At 40.7% G+C, this 17,402-nt stretch overlaps 1 protein-coding gene across 1 annotated transcript; it reads right to left on the bottom strand.

Annotated features, from left to right (window-relative positions):
- Window positions 1–113: 113 nt before the first annotated feature.
- Window positions 114–3,392, bottom strand: LOC113013799 (type-2 ice-structuring protein-like). Its single transcript, XM_026154962.1, has 6 exons — window positions 3,337–3,392; window positions 3,181–3,257; window positions 1,176–1,285; window positions 958–1,086; window positions 391–499; window positions 114–241 (listed from the first exon to the last, which is right to left on the bottom strand). The coding sequence occupies exons 2-6, from the start codon at window positions 3,239–3,241 to the stop codon at window positions 114–116; spliced, it is 537 nt and encodes a 178-aa protein (XP_026010747.1). The 5' UTR covers window positions 3,242–3,257; window positions 3,337–3,392.
- Window positions 3,393–17,402: the final 14,010 nt, after the last annotated feature.

The raw sequence follows: 17,402 nt of genomic DNA, 5'->3' as shown, positions 1-17,402 counted from the left end.
AAGTTGCAGACTCTACTATCCACTAGATGAGTCTGAGAGAAGCGACCTACATTTCAGTGAAATTAGTGGTTTATTTAAGGTTGTGAAAGTGCAGCAGTCAGACACAGGACTGTTTAAGTTATGTGAACCACAATGACGACTGCACATGTGTCGAGCTGGGTAGCACTATGTTTGTAATCCTCAGTGTATGTAGAAGATGGCAGATGAGCATCACACCGCAGATCATCCCAGCACTTGGAATCTGAAAGGTTCACAAGTAGAAGTCAGTAAAATGTTAAAAAAGTCAAAAACCTAAACTCTAGTTAATTAGCCTTTATGGCTTCTATCTTAGATCACGTAAACCTTTCAAACACATTAAGCAATCATGTTAATTATTGTTTTCTAAATTACCTCCATAATTCATCTGAATACAGTGCTGATTGCGATCATTATTGGGCTCTCCTGGGCACCAGTGTGAATAGTGAAAACTGGTGCCATCACTCCACAACCAAATACCCTCCTAGAAGACAGAAATTGAACACATTAGTTCAGGGCGGCCAAAATGTTAAGCATAGCCACAGTTCTAGCAGATCATCTGACTTTGAGCACGCAACCTTCTATGTAAAAACTGGAAATTCTCACACTGGGCATGCTCTTTAAGCTCCTTTAGTCTACTGGTAGTTTCACTATTGTTTACAACCCATATTTAAATCCAATTAAACCCCAGGTCTGCCGTTCATATATTTTTGACATAGTGTATAGGTTATCATTTATGCCTGTTGTGTTTTGTCTTCTAGCTCCTTCCCCTGACTTAGGCTTCCAACATGTGTACAGAAAAGACCAGGTACCTTCATAGCCATGCCATACCATTAGATATAAATCACTGCAGGTGGAAATTTAAAAATAATTTTGACTACAGTGGTTCTGACTGAATTTATTAGACACCTAACAAATACTGTCTAATAATAAAAAAAATACCTGGGGTGCATCAGTTCCTCCAATCCAAATTTGGGGGTAGCCATAATGGGCAGTCAGTCTCTGAATTTTCTGGTACTCTCTGATGCTGTGCACTGATGCAAGGTTTGCCCCCATGGACAAGCAGTTTCTCTTCAGTGGAGAGTGACAGAGAGCAGAAATTTTTAATGTAATTAGTAACAGTTAAAAGTGGTTTAATCAGAAAAGAAAAAGAAACTCACCTCAGCTCTAGCCCAACTCATGGTTGTTGGAACGTAGTAAAAGCAGCGATCACTGTGGCGAGTCCAACGATAAGGACAACCATTGGACCTCTTGACCAGGTGACTGTTGGCTGGGAGCAAATGAATAGTTGTACATGTACATTTGGGCAAAAAAGTATTTAGTCAGCCACCGATTGTGCAAGTTCCCCCACCTAAAATGATGACAGAGGTCAGTAATTTGCACCAGAGGTACACTTCAACTGTGAGAGACAGAATGTGAAAAAAAAAAAAATCCATGAATCCACATGGTAGGATTTGTAAAGAATTTATTCGTAAATCAGGGTGGAAACTAACTATTTGGTCAATAACAAAAATACAACTCAATACTTTGTAACATAACCTTGTTTGGCAATAACAGAGGTCAAACGTTTACTATAGGTCTTTACCAGGTTTGCACACACAGTAGCTGGTATTTTGGCCCATTCCTCCATGCAGATCTTCTCGAGAGCAGTGATGTTTGGGGCTGTTGCCGAGCAACACGGACTTTCAACTCCCGCCACAGATTTTCTATGGGGTTGAGGTCTGGAGACTGGCTAGGCCACTCCAGGACTTTCAAATGCTTCTTACTCCTTTGTTGCCCGGGCGGTGTGTTTTGGATCATTGTTATGTTGGAAGACCCAGCCTCGTTTCATCTTCAAAGTTCTCACTGATGGAAGGTTTTGGCTCAAAATCTCATGATACATGGCCCCATTCATTCTGTCCTTAACACGGATCAGTTGTCCTGTCCCCTTGGCAGAAAAACAGCCCCATAGCATGATGTTTCCACCCCCATGCTTCACAGTAGGTATGGTGTTCTTGGGATGCAACTCAGTATTCTTCTTCCTCCAAACACGACGAGTTGAGTTTATACCAAAAAGTTCTACTTTGGTTTCATCTGACCACATGACATTCTCCCAATCCTCTGCTGCATCATCCATGTGCTCTCTGGCAAACTTCAGACGGGCCTGGACATGCACTGGCTTCAGCAGCGGAACACGTCTGGCACTGCGGGATTTGATTCCCTGCCGTTGTAGTGTGTTACTGATGGTGACCTTTGTTACTTTGGTCCCAGCTCTCTGCAGGTCATTCACCAGGTCCCCCCGTGTGGTTCTGGGATCTTTGCTCACCGTTCTCATGATCATTTTGACCCCACGGGATGAGATCTTGCGTGGAGCCCCAGATCGAGGGAGATTATCAGTGGTCTTGTATGTCTTCCATTTTCTGATGATTGCTCCCACAGTTGATTTTTTTACACCAAGCTGCTTGCCTATTGTAGATTCACTCTTCCCAGTCTGGTGCAGGTCTACAATACTTTTCCTGGTGTCCTTCGAAAGCTCTTTGGTCTTGGCCATGGCGGAGTTTGGAGTCTGACTGTTTGAGGCTGTGGACAGGTGTCTTTTATACAGATGATGAGTTCAAACAGGTGTCATTCATACAGGTAACGAGTGGGGACAGAAAAGCTTCTTACAGAAGACGTTACAGGTCTGTGAGAGCCAGAGATTTTCCTTGTTTGAGGTGACCAAATACTTATTTTCCACCCTGATTTACGAATAAATTCTTTACAAATCCTACCATGTGAATTCATGGATTTTTTTTTCACATTCTGTCTCTCACAGTTGAAGTGTACCTCTGGTACAAATTACTGACCTCTGTCATCATTTTAGGTGGGGGAACTTGCACAATCGGTGGCTGACTAAATACTTTTTTGCCCCACTGTATCTCTGGTTGACAGATTTTGTATTTTTTAATCATGCTATAAACAATCACTGACAAGTCATGCAAGTAGACAGTGAAATATTTGTTAAGTGATTCACAGTGTTCAGGTGCAGGTATGTGTACAAATATGTAGGTTAACTAACAAAGTGCGGGGAATTCTTATTTCTTAGGCATGTATTTGTGCATACATGGAATTATAGTTCCATGTTCAAATTATAACAGTAATATCTAGATATATAGATAGATAGATAGATTATGCTGCAATACTCACCAACAGCCATGGTTAGAACCATCATTGCACAAAGAAGTGCAGCCACAGTCAGCAGTTTCATGGTAATGTTAGTATCTCTGTTGAAAAAGAAAATCTAAAATGTCTAGCAGTTCATTAAAGAAAGCACACAAGATAATCTGAGAGTTTGTCACAAACCTTTTGAAGAATATCTTCTCCTATTTCTTTTCAGTATCAGCTGGTAGCTTCAACTGTCCAGTGTGGAGGTGCTGAACTTCTCTAAGACCAGCGTTTTAATACCGTTTATATTTACATATTTGCATAACCAGGAACTAACACTGAAAAAAAACTGACACGTACATAATTTGCTAAACATTCATCACACTTCTTTCTTTCCCAACCAAAACCAAAATAATAACTACTGACTTAAAATCACATATTCCCTGAAGCTCAGCAAAGATATAAAACTACAGGACAATTGACAAAGCTTGTGTGTTAAGTGAGAAACTGTGCTCAGGAAGATTAATATACATTGAAACTAGTGTTACTGTCAGTGTTTAGCATTCTAATATTATATAATAAAATATTACTCGTGGTTAAAAAAAGCCAGGAAAGTGTTGCCACCACTTGACACCACCGTTACTCTTTATCCCACATAGCAAAAGTGGTATGGCCCGGATCTGGCCGACACAATGTGCTTACACATGGCCCACATACCACATAGAATGACGGCCCTTTGGTGGCCCAGATCTGGTTTGCCAGAGGTTTCAGCCTAATGTGTACTTTAATCAAGTCATGTAATAACAACATGTCCCGGAACATAATAGTCCAAAAGTAACATGACGAAACTCTGTTCAGACGGTGAATGGACTAATTCTTACATATCACTTTTCTACTCTCCCGGATTACTCAAAGTGCTCTTTACAACATGGCACATTCACCCAATCACACACTTTCTTTAAGCTGACTGCTTCCTAACTACATTCATATGCATTCACACTCCTGACATGGAGACTGGAGGAGCCAAGGATTGAACCAAGTTAACTAAGAAAGATCAACTGGAGAAAAAGAGTCTAAAAAAATACCAATGGGTATTGAATGCTACTTGTTTTCTCCACCAATTTATGTTAATATGTCACTAGTAATTTAAAGAAACAAGAACTCAGGTATAATTTCAATTATATTGGAAAACTCATGCATTTGTACTGCTTACAAAAAGTTGTTTTTAAATCCTTGCTGTTCTGTTTTCTTTGCTGATTTCAGACACAAAAGTCACACTGTAAATAGTTGACACATTGCAATTAAAACCACAGCTGTTAAACTGGCTTTTTTGGATACTGAACAAGTAATGAGGACTGTTGCTCGGTGAGGCTTTGGAACAAGACATCAGTCCATTCACTGTCTGAACAGGGACGAGTCTTAATTTCAACTTATTGTGTAAGAATAATGTTGGGGAGTTGTGGTCTGTAGCTCCACTGAAGAGGAGGGATGGTGCAGTGGGTTCAAGGGACAGTGCCAGGAAGCTGGAAAGGTGGCTAAGCCCTCTGTATATCAGTGAAGCTGGAACCTGGACCTGTGTGTGTCAAGCAGCAATGCAACAACTGTAAAGCTGTAAAGCTGTCAGGAGTGAAAAAGAACCTTTGCAAATCAATTATTTCTCTTTCCAACACAGTGTGTTCTGGGTCCTTTCTATCACAGTGATACCAAAATATCCGTTGGGCATGTCGGACCTGCAGCCCACAGAGCAAGCTCAGCTGCTCGGCCAGGTGATGGCGTAACTCGCAGCAATGCATAAGGAGCAGGCAGCAGTGCAGCACGTGCAGCACGTGCAGCTTGAAAAGCCACAGGACACAAATATCCCATATTGAAGCTACAAAAACAATGTAAGGGCAAAACGAGGCTGTGGTGAGCTCCCACCTGACGCATCCCTTAATTCTGAGCACTCTGCATACAGGGAGTGCAGAATTATTAGGCAAATGAGTATTTTGTCCACATCATCCTCTTCATGCATGTTGTCTTACTCCGAGCTGTATAGGCTCGAAAGCCTACTACCAATTAAGCATATTAGGTGATGTGCATCTCTGTAATGAGAAGGGGTGTGGTCTAATGACATCAACACCCTATATCAGGTGTGCATAATTATTAGGCAACGTCCTTTCCTTTGGCAAAATGGGTCAAAAGAAGGACTTGACAGGCTCAGAAAAGTCAAAAATAGTGAGATATCTTGCAGAGGGATGTAGCAGTCTCAAAATTGCAAAGCTTCTGAAGCGTGACCATCGAACAATCAAGTGTTTCATTCAAAATAGTCAACAGGGTCGCAAGAAGCGTGTGGAAAAACCAAGGCACAAAATAACTGCCCATGAACTGAGAAAAGTCAAGCGTGCAGCTGCCAAGATGCCACTTGCCACCAGTTTGGCCATATTTCAGAGCTGCAACATCACTGGAGTGCCCAAAAGCACAAGGTGTGCAATACTCAGAGACATGGCCAAGGTAAGAAAGGCTGAAAGACGACCACCACTGAACAAGACACACAAGCTGAAACGTCAAGACTGGGCCAAGAAATATCTCAAGACTGGTTTTTCTAAGGTTTTATGGACTGATGAAATGGAGTGAGTCTTGATGGGCCAGATGGATGGGCCGTGGCTGGATTGGTAAAGGGCAGAGAGCTCCAGTCCGACTCAGACGCCAGCAAGGTGGAGGTGGAGTACTGGTTTGGGCTGGTATCATCAAAGATGAGCTTGTGGGGCCTTTTCGGGTTGAGGATGGAGTCAAGCTCAACTCCCAGTCCTACTGCCAGTTTCTGGAAGACACCTTCTTCAAGCAGTGGTACAGGAAGAAGTCTGCATCCTTCAAGAAAAACATGATTTCCATGCAGGACAATGCTCCATCACACGCGTCCAAGTACTCCACAGCGTGGCTGGCAAGAAAGGGTATAAAAGAAGAAAAACTAATGACATGGCCTCCTTGTTCACCTGATCTGAACCCCATTGAGAACCTGTGGTCCATCATCAAATGTGAGATTTACAAGGAGGGAAAACAGTACACCTCTCTGAACAGTGTCTGGGAGGCTGTGGTTGCTGCTGCACACAATGTTGATGGTGAACGGATCAAAACACTGACAGAATCCATGGATGGCAGGCTTTTGAGTGTCCTTGCAAAGACAGGTGGCTATATTGGTCGCTGATTTGTTTTTGTTTTGTTTTTGAATGTCAGAAATGTATATTTGTGAATGTGGAGATGTTATATTGGTTTCACTGGTAAAAATAAATAATTGAAATGGGTATATATTTGTTTTTGTTAAGTTGCCTAATAATTATGCACAGTAATAGTCACCTGCACACACAGATATCCCCCTAAAATAGCTAAAACTAAAAACAAACTAAAAACTACTTCCAAAAAAATTTTTTTGGGTTCATTGAGAACATGGTTGTTGTTCAATAATAACATTATTCCTCAAAAATACAACTTGCCTAATAATTCTGCACTCCCTGTAGATGAGCAGACATTTCCTCTCCAGTTTCCTTCATCTAACAATTTTACTGTTTGTGAACAAAACAATAACCACAAATCCACATGAACGTGAACACCAAATCTCCACATAACATCATTCTGTTGTCGAGCTAGTGGCAGAAAATAAAAATAAATAAATAAATGAATAAACCGCTATTTGGAAAAAGGTTTTTTATTTAATCCAAATCATCTAAAAATTTTAAATCTTCCAAAAAACAAACACACAAAAAATGTCCAGAGCTTTATTTTTTCTTGGTCTCAGAAGGATTTTCACAACAACACCCTTGTGATGCTTGATAATATAGAGACCCTACGATATTAGTAAGTGAATACCAAATACCTTAAAATCTGCTTTGAACAAGTACTTTAAGGATAAAGTGGGAAGAAATAAGTCCCTTTTACAAGAGACAATATAATTTCAAGGGTGTTAAAATATATAATTATGTCGTTTTCACGATATACATAATGAATAGTGCGTTTATCTTGGCATTGGTACCATTGTTGGCAGATCACAGAGAGTCCCTGCAGGTTGCAAAAACTTTCTCACTTCAGCAGGTCTAACATCATTTGGTGCTCGTCTTTTCGAGAACAGTCTTCAGATGGACTTTGTTATCACAAAAACAACATGAAACAACAAAGCAACAGGGACAAAAACTGAATCATCACCTCACATTTCACAATAAGAGTTCTGTTTTTTTTCTGACGAAACTATTCAAAGACGAAGATGCTGAGGCTAAGATAAAGTTACATGAAACCTAAATTACTGTGTCATTCTTCACAAGAAATTAAACCAAATGAAACTGATAGGTTTGTAGCTGACAATCAACAATACAAATCTAACAGAAACTAAACGTATATCTCAAACTGTTGATTGTAACATAAAGAGCAAGGACAAATTAATGGAAAACCTGAAGCCTTCTCTTCGACAATGATCAGTCAAGTCTGTCTACAGTTTTATTTTGTGTTGCGTGTTTTTGGTGAAATAAATAAATAAATAAATAGCCTAAACTCAAATACAACACAACATAATACAACAAATACAAGATACAGTAACTATAACTGTTCAAAGGCATACAAAAAGAGCAGTTACACAATAACTTTATGTGAGAAAACTTGACTTGCCATGACTTACAACAACTAAGGATACAAAGGTTACATGAGCAATAATCTTACTTGGAATTTGAGCAGTTTAATGATTAGAAATGAAAGTTTGTAACCTTGAAGATCAGATCTGACTGACTCAAATTAAAATTTGAATGCATCTCACTACAGTGAAAGCTTTTATGTAACACATAGTTGAATGTGTGACATGGGTAGGTTTACATCTTGGGATTTTTATCATTATCATTGTTGTTGTTGTTGTTACGATCCCCTCTCCTAGGGAGGCGTAACATACACGAGCCCTCACACAAGAAACTGAGTAAAACAGAAAACCGACAGGGCTTTTTCAACAGACCACTTTACATGAAGGCATTAACACAGACAATAGTAAAAGCTAAGAGTTAACTGAGGCAAGCTAGCATCACAAAACTCTAATCAAGTTAAGTTCAACCAGGCACCGAGGTTAACAAATAAAATTCAATGCTATGAACAGAGTTGAGCGAGCAAAGTTCAAAGAGGGAGGCAAGAAGGAAGCGTGTTCAGTCCTAAGCAGCAGACACAGAGCCACAGGTGGATACAATCAAGCACTCATTGCTTCCTGGAGCACCACCGGATCCCAGGCAGTCCAGTGTCTATTAGCAGGGGTGCACATAAGTGGTCTGCAGGTGCGCATGCACTGTCAAAATAAAAGACACGCACCAGATTAGAAGTTGCAATGTGTGTTTGCGTCCATATAAAAGGCACTGTTTTTGTTCGCTTGAGAGGGATTTTCACGGCATATTCTGCACCACATCTCTGTGCGTTCATCATTTGTTTGAAGCGCACCTGCGGACCACTTATGTGCACCCCTGTCTATGAGGGTTGACACACTGCAATCTGCATACAGGAGGGCTGGCACAGGGCTGGATTTGCTTGAAGAGAAAAGCGCTCTCACTCCCTCCGAGGCCCAGGGCCATAACAATTATTATTATTATTATTATTATTATTATTATTATTATTATTATTATTATTACTATTATTATCATCATCACCCAGGTTTGAATGGTGATTACCTAAAAAATGAGGCAGAGTGAGCACTGAGAAACATTTATTTTTGTCACCTGTCAACAGTGTAAACATGCTGATACCCTGAGTTACAGACAGAGGGCTTCATCGTACACTGAACGTTATTTTTAATTATTCCTGAAAAGTTTGTTTGAACAGACATTTGGCTGCAAATCAAGGCAGCATCTATGTAACTTAATAGTCATTCACACATTTATCCTCAATATGAGTTTGATCCTTTTTGATTTCCTATAAAAATACTTCACCCAGATTTAAAATGATGCATTTTTAAAACCTAAAGTGTATTTTCCACAGAAAACACAAAATGCACTCTTGATGCTCCAGTTGTCATTTATTAGAACCCAATAACATATTAAATGTTTTACAAAACACTATAGAGGGTAGTTACTGTCATATAGTTTAACATGGGCTGCATGATGATACGATGATTAGCACCACAGCCTCACAGGAAGACGGTCCTGGTGTGAATCCATCAGTTTCCTGGTCTTCGGTGTGAAGATTGTATCTTCTCCAGTGCTGGTGTGTTCTCTCCAGGCACTCCAGTTGTCATTTATTAGAACCATATTAATGTGTTAAATGGTTTACAAAACACTATAGAGGGTAGTTACAGTCATATAGTAACAAGGACGGCATAATGATATGGTTTTCTCACCACGGCCTCACAGGAACGGTCCTGGGTGTGAATCCATCAGTTGCCTGGTGTTCTAAGTGGAGTTTGCATCTTCTCTCAGTGGGTTTTCCAGCTTCCACCCACAATTCAAAGATATGCTAGGTTACTGGTTATTCTCAGATCTGTCTCTCACCAGTTTCTGGCAATTTGTCCATAGCTCCTCTCGCCCTATGACAGCTGGGATAGGCTCCAGCTCTAGCTCAGCTGCAAAAACTGATGGCTGGATGGTTAAATACTTGCCTTATGAGTACATGTTTAACACCATTACATACACAGACTCCATAGCTGTTGGTGAACACATCCTTAAACATTTTTTACTGCATCTTATCTTAGATGTTTCTTAAATTCTTGGTTTTTTTCTTTGCGATTAATTTCCAGCATTTTCAAATAAAAAGCGAAACATCATGGCTGTACAAATCTAAAGATATATTTCAATATATGAGGGCAATGATATCAAAGAGGTCACATCACACTCATTTTCTCAGGTTTTCTACCATTAGCTCAGCGTATGAGTACATTTGCACCCCAGTGTAATAATCACAGTGTAGAAGAGTTTCACCAGAATAGCACCAATCAGTCCAGGCACAGATACTGATAGCTGAGCTCTGACTGTAAGGAAGACAGAACAAAATAACAGAGTTGGCATAGAAAGTACCAAAAATTACTGGCAGAATAAATGGGTGAAAGGCAACAATAAAGGAAGGAAATCAAACAATACCACAGTAAGAATCAATTAGGTAACCGACAAGGAAAGCCAAGGCAGAAATACAGGGCACAGGAGCTTAAAAGCTCTTGGACTTTATATATGTATTTCTCATATTTAACTTCTAATTAAGTATGTGTGGATAAGATGTGTGAATCAGAGCAGTCCTGCACAGGCTGTATAAAAGATGAATACAGCCTCAAGGTCTAATATGCAAGTATGTTAAACCTTCATTCTTTAATTGGCCAGCAGGTGGGAGACTCCTGTGACTGGGAAAGAGACTTCCCAGTGCTATAGAAGTCTAGGGGAAGTCCCTCACTCTGTGACCTCTTTAAACCTTTTCTGTTGACTTGCTTGGCTCAGCCACGAATTTCTAGTCATAATGAATAAAATATGAAGTTCATTTAGTAAATTATGGCCTTTATTGAAATCAGAATGAAGGATTATCCAAGTAATGCTCCACTCCATGAATTAATTACCAGTCATAAAGTTCTTGAACAATGATGTGCATTGGACACCTCTTCCCTTATCATGTCCAGTTCAAAGTGGTAAAGCACTCAACTTGAGGTTTCATAAGAGTACTTCACTAAGTAATGGGTGGTGCAAGAATGGCTACATCCACTTTTTATACTGTTTATATTTTTTTTGACCATGCAATGTGCATGTGGACACACTGAAAATGTGTGACTGCATTTTAAATAGTTTCAATTCAGCATTCAATACAGTGCACAACAACAGTTACCTAAAGGCATTTTATATTGTAAGGCAAAGACCCTACAATAATACAAAGAAAACAGCGAAAACCCCAACAATCATATGACCCCCTATGAGCAAGCACTTTGGCGACAGAGGGAGAGAAAAACTTTCTTTTAACAGGAAGAAACATCCAGCAGAACCAGGCTCAGGGAGGGGCGGCCATCTGCTGTCTGTTGCGACCATTTGGGGTGAGAGGAGGAAAGAAAGGACTGCCTCAATAAGGATTTTATGCTTCAGCAGTTGGAAAATAACAAAAATCTTTTGAATATATGTCAATCAATCCTCAGTGGACTAGTTTATAGGTGAAATTAGTCAATGCATTGCTTTTGGAGCACAATGAATATGTCAAAGGACAGACTGGGTGTATTTTATGTATCACGTCTACCACATTTCTTCTGAAACAGATGTCTTGTTGCCTGAACCCACCTTTGCCTTTGACAGCCATCCAACTCTGTGCTGACTGTCCTTTTGTTGGGTGTTCACACTTGTAGAACCCTTCAATCAGATTAAGGACACAGCTGAGAAAGTGAGGTTCCCTGCAGGCTGAGTACTGATTAAATGTCCGTCTTTGTAGAAGTTAGCAGAGAAATTAGAAGTCGCCCTGCTCTCTTCATCGTACTTGTAATAGCAGAAAAGTGTCACTGTTTCATCCTCTGTCACAGGAAGCACAGGGCTTTCCAGGATCACTCCATCTAAAAATCAAACCGTGCTATGACTCCTCAGCTCTATAACAGATACAAAGTCTAAAACATCAAATAGTAAAGAGCATTACATGTGACTGTGATGTTGATAGCCTCACTGCATTCCCCTCGATCAGACTCACACCAGTATGTTCCAGTGTCTGATGCATAGGTGTCCACAATAGTGCATGACGTCTGATTTGACACTCCCCAACCCGAGATACATGACTCAGCAGTTTTAGAGGTGTTTCTCTTCAGAGTCCAATTTCCAGAGTTGTCTGTCCCTTCACAGCTCAGCGTGATCGTCTCATACCAAAAGAACTGAGATCTGTCAGGATGGATGCTCAGCATAGCAGCTGGGGTTCGAAACATGAAATAAAAGAAGAGGAAAAAAGCATCAGGCTGAGATTTGGTCCTTTTAAAACATGCAAGTCTGCAGACTTGTGGTAAGCCCCAGACACACAGGTCTAGAGACCCCATGGCAAGCATTGGTTGATAGAGAAAAACATGTTCTTCAACATTAAACCACCTAGTGAATGACAACTGTTGTGAAATCAGTTTTACCCCGGTTCTTTTTATTCCTCGAGCATCCAGAGATGGACTCAGTAGTCATTTTCACAAAAACTTTATTCATCTTTACTCATCTTTACTCGTCTTTATTTATCCTCATTTAAGCATGCATTCTTCTAGAAGGGAAGACTTGCCAGGCCGGTGCCCCTCTGCAAAATCTTCACTCATTTGTCTGTGAAACACAGTTTTGGAGGAGCGACCCCATCATAAAACCCCCCATGGTGTGCTGCAAACTCTGTGGCTGTGTCTATAGAATAGAATAGAATAGAATAGAATAGAATAGAATAGAATAGAATAGAATAGCCTTTATTGTCATTGTACAGAGTGCCACTCCCTTGGTGCAAGTTTCAATAATAAATATAAATGTAAAATATAAAAAGTACAAAAAAAAACCAATCGTAAGTACTCAAACAATAGTATGTACAATATATACAGGATAGCAGCATTAATATGATGACAGTATGAATAGCAGCATAATATAATGACAGTGACGGTATGGAATAGGTTCAATTGTTTTTGTGCTTATTTACTACGGTGATAGCTCTGGGAAAGAAGCTATCCCTGAATCTGTTTGTCCTGGTTTTATGTGACCTGTACCGTCGGCCTGACGGTAATAGTTCAAACAGTTGGTTGCTGGGGTGAGAGTAGTCCTTGATGATATTGCCAGCTCTGCTGAGGTACCGAGAGTTTGCAGTGACCTCCAGGCTGGGCAGAGAGCAGCCAGTGATCTTCTGGGCTGTGTTGATGACCCTCTGCAGTACTTTCCTGTCTGCAGCTGAGCACCCTGCATACCATGTTGTTATGCCGTACGTTAGGATGCTCTCTATGGTGGCTCTGTAAAATGTCACCAGCAGCCTCTCCTCCAGGTTGTTCCTCCTGAGCACTCTCAGAAAGTGGAGACGCTGCTGGGCCTTTTTAACCACCGCTGTAGTATTTGCAGTCCAGGAGAGGTCATCAGATATCTGCACGCCCAGAAACCTCATGGAGTGTACCCTCTCCACACAGCTCCCGTGAATGTAAAGTGGGGCCGGGTCTGCTCTGCCCTTCCTGAAGTCAAAGATAAGTTCTTTAGTTTTCGTGGTGTTCAGTTGGAGGTTGTTAACTGAACACCACTCAGTCAGTCTGTTGACCTCATCTCTGTAGTCCGACTCATCCCCCCTTGAGATGAGTCCAACCACTGTGGTGTCATCCGCGAACTTTATGATGGTGTTTGAGAGATGGGTAGGGGAGCAGTCGGATGTGTAGAGCGTAAACAGGAGGGGACTATGTGCACGAGCACGTGAATGCCTGTGTGCGCGCGTATCCGTGTGTGTGTGAGTGCACGTGAGTGAGTGTATGCGTGTACCTGTGTGTATGTGTGAGTGCACGTGAGTGAGTGTGCGTGTGGATGTGTGTGCGTAACAGTTAAAACACTATGTGCGTATATCTCTATGTACGTACCTTCCTGAGGGTCATAAAAGTCCACCTCCCTTCCAAACCAAAGTTATTTAGTTACAAACTTTGGGACTTCCACCCAGGCATGCCCTGAGGAATTTCCACTCAGCATTAACTCCTCTTTGTCTTACTTACACAGTTCAACTGGGGGAGGGTCTCCTAAAATCTACTCCTAAGTTCATGACACAGTCAGGCCTTTATTTATATCCAGGACAGTGTCAGTGTCTCACAATTCTATATCCTATCTAACACATTCCTAAACTCTAAAATAAGCTAAACATTCCTACACAACCTGATTTTCAGTTATTTCAGAGCCATTGCTAAAAGTTTGATTTCCAAGCAATTTTACTCCGACTTGTACATTTGATAATATATTTCCTAACAGTGCATTAAACCGTACCCTTCCTTTCTTTTTCAGTTTAATTTCAGCTCTATTGAAACTGGCTTGCAGCTGTTTTTACCATGAGACATGAAGACAGGACAAAACTGCCCACAACTGCCAAGCCTGGAGGCCCTCTGGTGACCTCGAACAGGAAAAAGAAAACCAGGTTTTTGAAAATGCCACAGCACACAAACCAGAGAGGTGCTCGTCTAACAAGGCAACCTGAAAACTGAAAACAATCTTCAGTGCGTATATAATATGTTCATGGTTTACTGTTCTGATGTGTTTCCTTCTCCTAACTGTTTTAACCTGAAACGTGAAAACAATCTTTGGTGTATCTATAACGTGTTCATGGCATGCCTGATGCACTGGGATCCAGATACACTTGAGTCCTAATTATAGTCAATTCAGTTAAGTCAAGACAAAATCTTCAAGATTACTCCATCAAAGTAACAATTGATATTGATGTCTCTAATAATAAGAAAAATTCATGATCTCTGGAAGATGACTGTACTTCAACAGAGTGCAACAAAGCTGCCTCTCTATGCTGAGACCGTTGAAGTCCTGTGTACAGGGAGTGCAGAATTATTTGGCAAATGAGTATTTTGTCCACATCATCCTCTTCATGCATGTTGTCTTACTCCAAGCTGTATAGGCTCGAAAGCCTACTACCAATTAAGCATATTAGGTGATGTGTATCTCTGTAATGAGAAGGGGTGTGGTCTAATGACATCAACACCCTATATCAGGTGTGCATAATTATTAGGCAACGTCCTTTCCTTTGGCAAAATGGGTCAAAAGAAGGACTTGACAGGCTCAGAAAAGTCAAAAATAGTGAAATATCTTGCAGAGGGATGCAGCAGTCTCAAAATTGCAAAGCTTCTGAAGCGTGATCATCGAACAATCAAGCGTTTCATTCAAAATAGTCAACAGGGTCGCAAGAAGCGTGTGGAAAAAACCAAGGCGCAAAATAACTGCCCATGAACTGAGAAAAGTCAAGCGTGCAGCTGCCAAGATGCCACTTGCCACCAGTTTGGCCATATTTCAGAGCTGCAACATCACTGGAGTGCCCAAAAGCACAAGGTGTGCAATACTCAGAGACATGGCCAAGGTAAGAAAGGCTGAAAGACGACCACCACTGAACAAGACACACAAGCTGAAACGTCAAGACTGGGCCAAGAAATATCTCAAGACTGATTTTAAGGTTTTATGGACTGATGAAATGAGAGTGAGTCTTGATGGGCCAGATGGATGGGCCCGTGGCTGGATTGGTAAAGGGCAGAGAGCTCCAGTCCGACTCAGACGCCAGCAAGGTGGAGGTGGAGTACTGGTTTGGGCTGATATCATCAAAGATGAGCTTGTGAGGCCTTTTCGGGTTGAGGATGGAGTCAAGCTCAACTCCCAGTCCTACTGCCATTTTCTGGAAGACACCTTCTTCAAGCAGTGGTACAGGAAGAAGTCTGCATCCTTCAAGAAAAACATGATTTTCATGCAGGACAATGCTCTATCACACGCGTCCAAGTACTCCACAGCGTGGCTGGCAAGAAAGGGTATAAAAGAAGAAAAACTAATGACATGGCCTCCTTGTTCACCTGATCTGAACCCCATTGAGAACCTGTGGTCCATCATCAAATGTGAGATTTACAAGGAGGGAAAACAGTACACCTCTCTGAACAGTGTCTGGGAGGCTGTGGTTGCTGCTGCACGCAATGTTGATGGTGAACAGATCAAAACACAGACAGAATCCATGGATGGCAGGCTTTTGAGTGTCCTTGCAAAGAAAGGTGGCTATATTGGTCGCCGATTTGTTTTTGTTTTGTTTTTGAATGTCAGAAATGTATATTTGTGAATGTGGAGATGTTATATTGGTGTCACTCTTAAAAATAAATAATTGAAATGGGTATATATTTGTTTTTTGTTAAGTTGCCTAATAATTATGCACAGTAATAGTCACCTGCACACACAGATATCCCCCTAAAATAGCTAAAACTAAAAACAAACTAAAAACTACTTCCAAAAACATTCAGCTTTGATATTAATGAGTTTTTTGGGTTCATTGAGAACATGGTTGTTGTTCAATAATAAAATTATTCCTCAAAAATACAACTTCCCTAATAATTCTGCACTCCCTGTATGCTGCCGCCTACCTGGATGACATTATCATCCACAGTGCCACTGGCCCACAGCATGTGCAGCAGGTGGACATTGACCTGGAGAACCTGAGGAAAGTGGGGTTTATGGCCAACCAGTAGAAGTGTGCTTATCAAACTATAGACCTATCTCAAAATTACCATTTATTACCAAGATTTTAGATTTTAGGTTGTGGCCAAGCAACTCCCAGCGGTTCTTAATGAATATAACATTCTTGATAATTTCCAATGTGGTTTTCATCTCTAAGAAGTGCAGTTTTGGTGAATTGAGTGGAATTCCACTCAATCCACCAAAACTGCACTTCTTAGAGTGTCTAGTGATATATTGATGAATTATGATGCTGGCGAGTGCTCTGTTCTACTGTTGTTAGACCTGACCTCTGCTTTCGATATTGTCGACCATCATATTCACCTCAAGGCACTTTACATTATGAAGTAAAGACCCACCAATGCAATACAATTTCTTAACAGTAGCTCAACATTTTAAAAATGGCTTCACCATATACAGCATTGTTTCTGCCCTTTTGGCTGCTTGTTGTTTTTTTGTTGTTTTCTTTTTGTGAAAAATTCTGATAATGATCGGACATTTGCTGAGTTAACTCTTGTGAAATGTCTGAACTTTGCACGTTTTGAAATCCACTGTTTCGTCACACTTAAACTACAGTGGGGCAAAAAAGTATTTAGTCAGCCACCGATTGTGCAAGTTCCCCCACTTAAAATGATGACAGAGGTCAGTAATTTGCACCAGAGGTACACTTCAACTGTGAGAGACAGAATGTGAAAAAAAATCCATGAATTCACATGGTAGGATTTGTAAAGAATTTATTCGTAAATTAGGGTGGAAAATAAGTATTGTACTGTAACCAAGAGTCTTGGCTAATTGATGATAAAAATAAAATAAAAAAAATAAAATAAAAACAGACCTACTAAGCAGCATTTTTGAAATGGTCAAACAACCTGAAGTCCATTATTCTACAGTGAGAAGGATTGCTCATAATTGGAACACACTTAACATGCCAATCTTCCTAGGCGTGCAAATCCCAGAAAATCTCTCCCTAAGGTCAAAATGTGCATTGCTCAGAGAAACTAAACAAAAAACAAAAAAAGAAAAAGCCACACACAAAGGAAAAAGCTGCATCCAAGCCGTGCATCCCCAAATGCAAAGCAAAGAGTCAGATGCATTGATGTAAAGCACACCGCCACCGGACTCTAGAGCAGTGGAGATGTGTTCTCTAGAATGACA

The sequence above is a fragment of the Astatotilapia calliptera genome, chromosome 3, assembly GCF_900246225.1.
Source record: "Astatotilapia calliptera chromosome 3, fAstCal1.2, whole genome shotgun sequence".
NCBI lineage: Eukaryota > Metazoa > Chordata > Actinopteri > Cichliformes > Cichlidae > Astatotilapia > Astatotilapia calliptera.
Note: the sequence above shows the minus strand (reverse complement) of the source record. Positions and strands in the feature narration are given on the sequence as shown.

What these genes read in the sequence shown, in the direction of transcription:
- LOC113013799 (XM_026154962.1), bottom strand. Translation starts at nt 3,241, where the DNA reads ATGAAACTGCTGACTGTGGCTGCACTTCTTTGTGCAATGATGGTTCTA. An exon ending in TGAGTTGGGCTAGAGCTGAG is followed by an intron (nt 1,087 to 1,175) that starts GTGAGTTTCTTT and finishes TCTCCACTGAAG; the next exon opens with AGAAACTGCTTGTCCATGGG. An exon ending in GAGGAACTGATGCACCCCAG is followed by an intron (nt 500 to 957) that starts GTATTTTTTTTA and finishes TCTGTCTTCTAG; the next exon opens with GAGGGTATTTGGTTGTGGAG.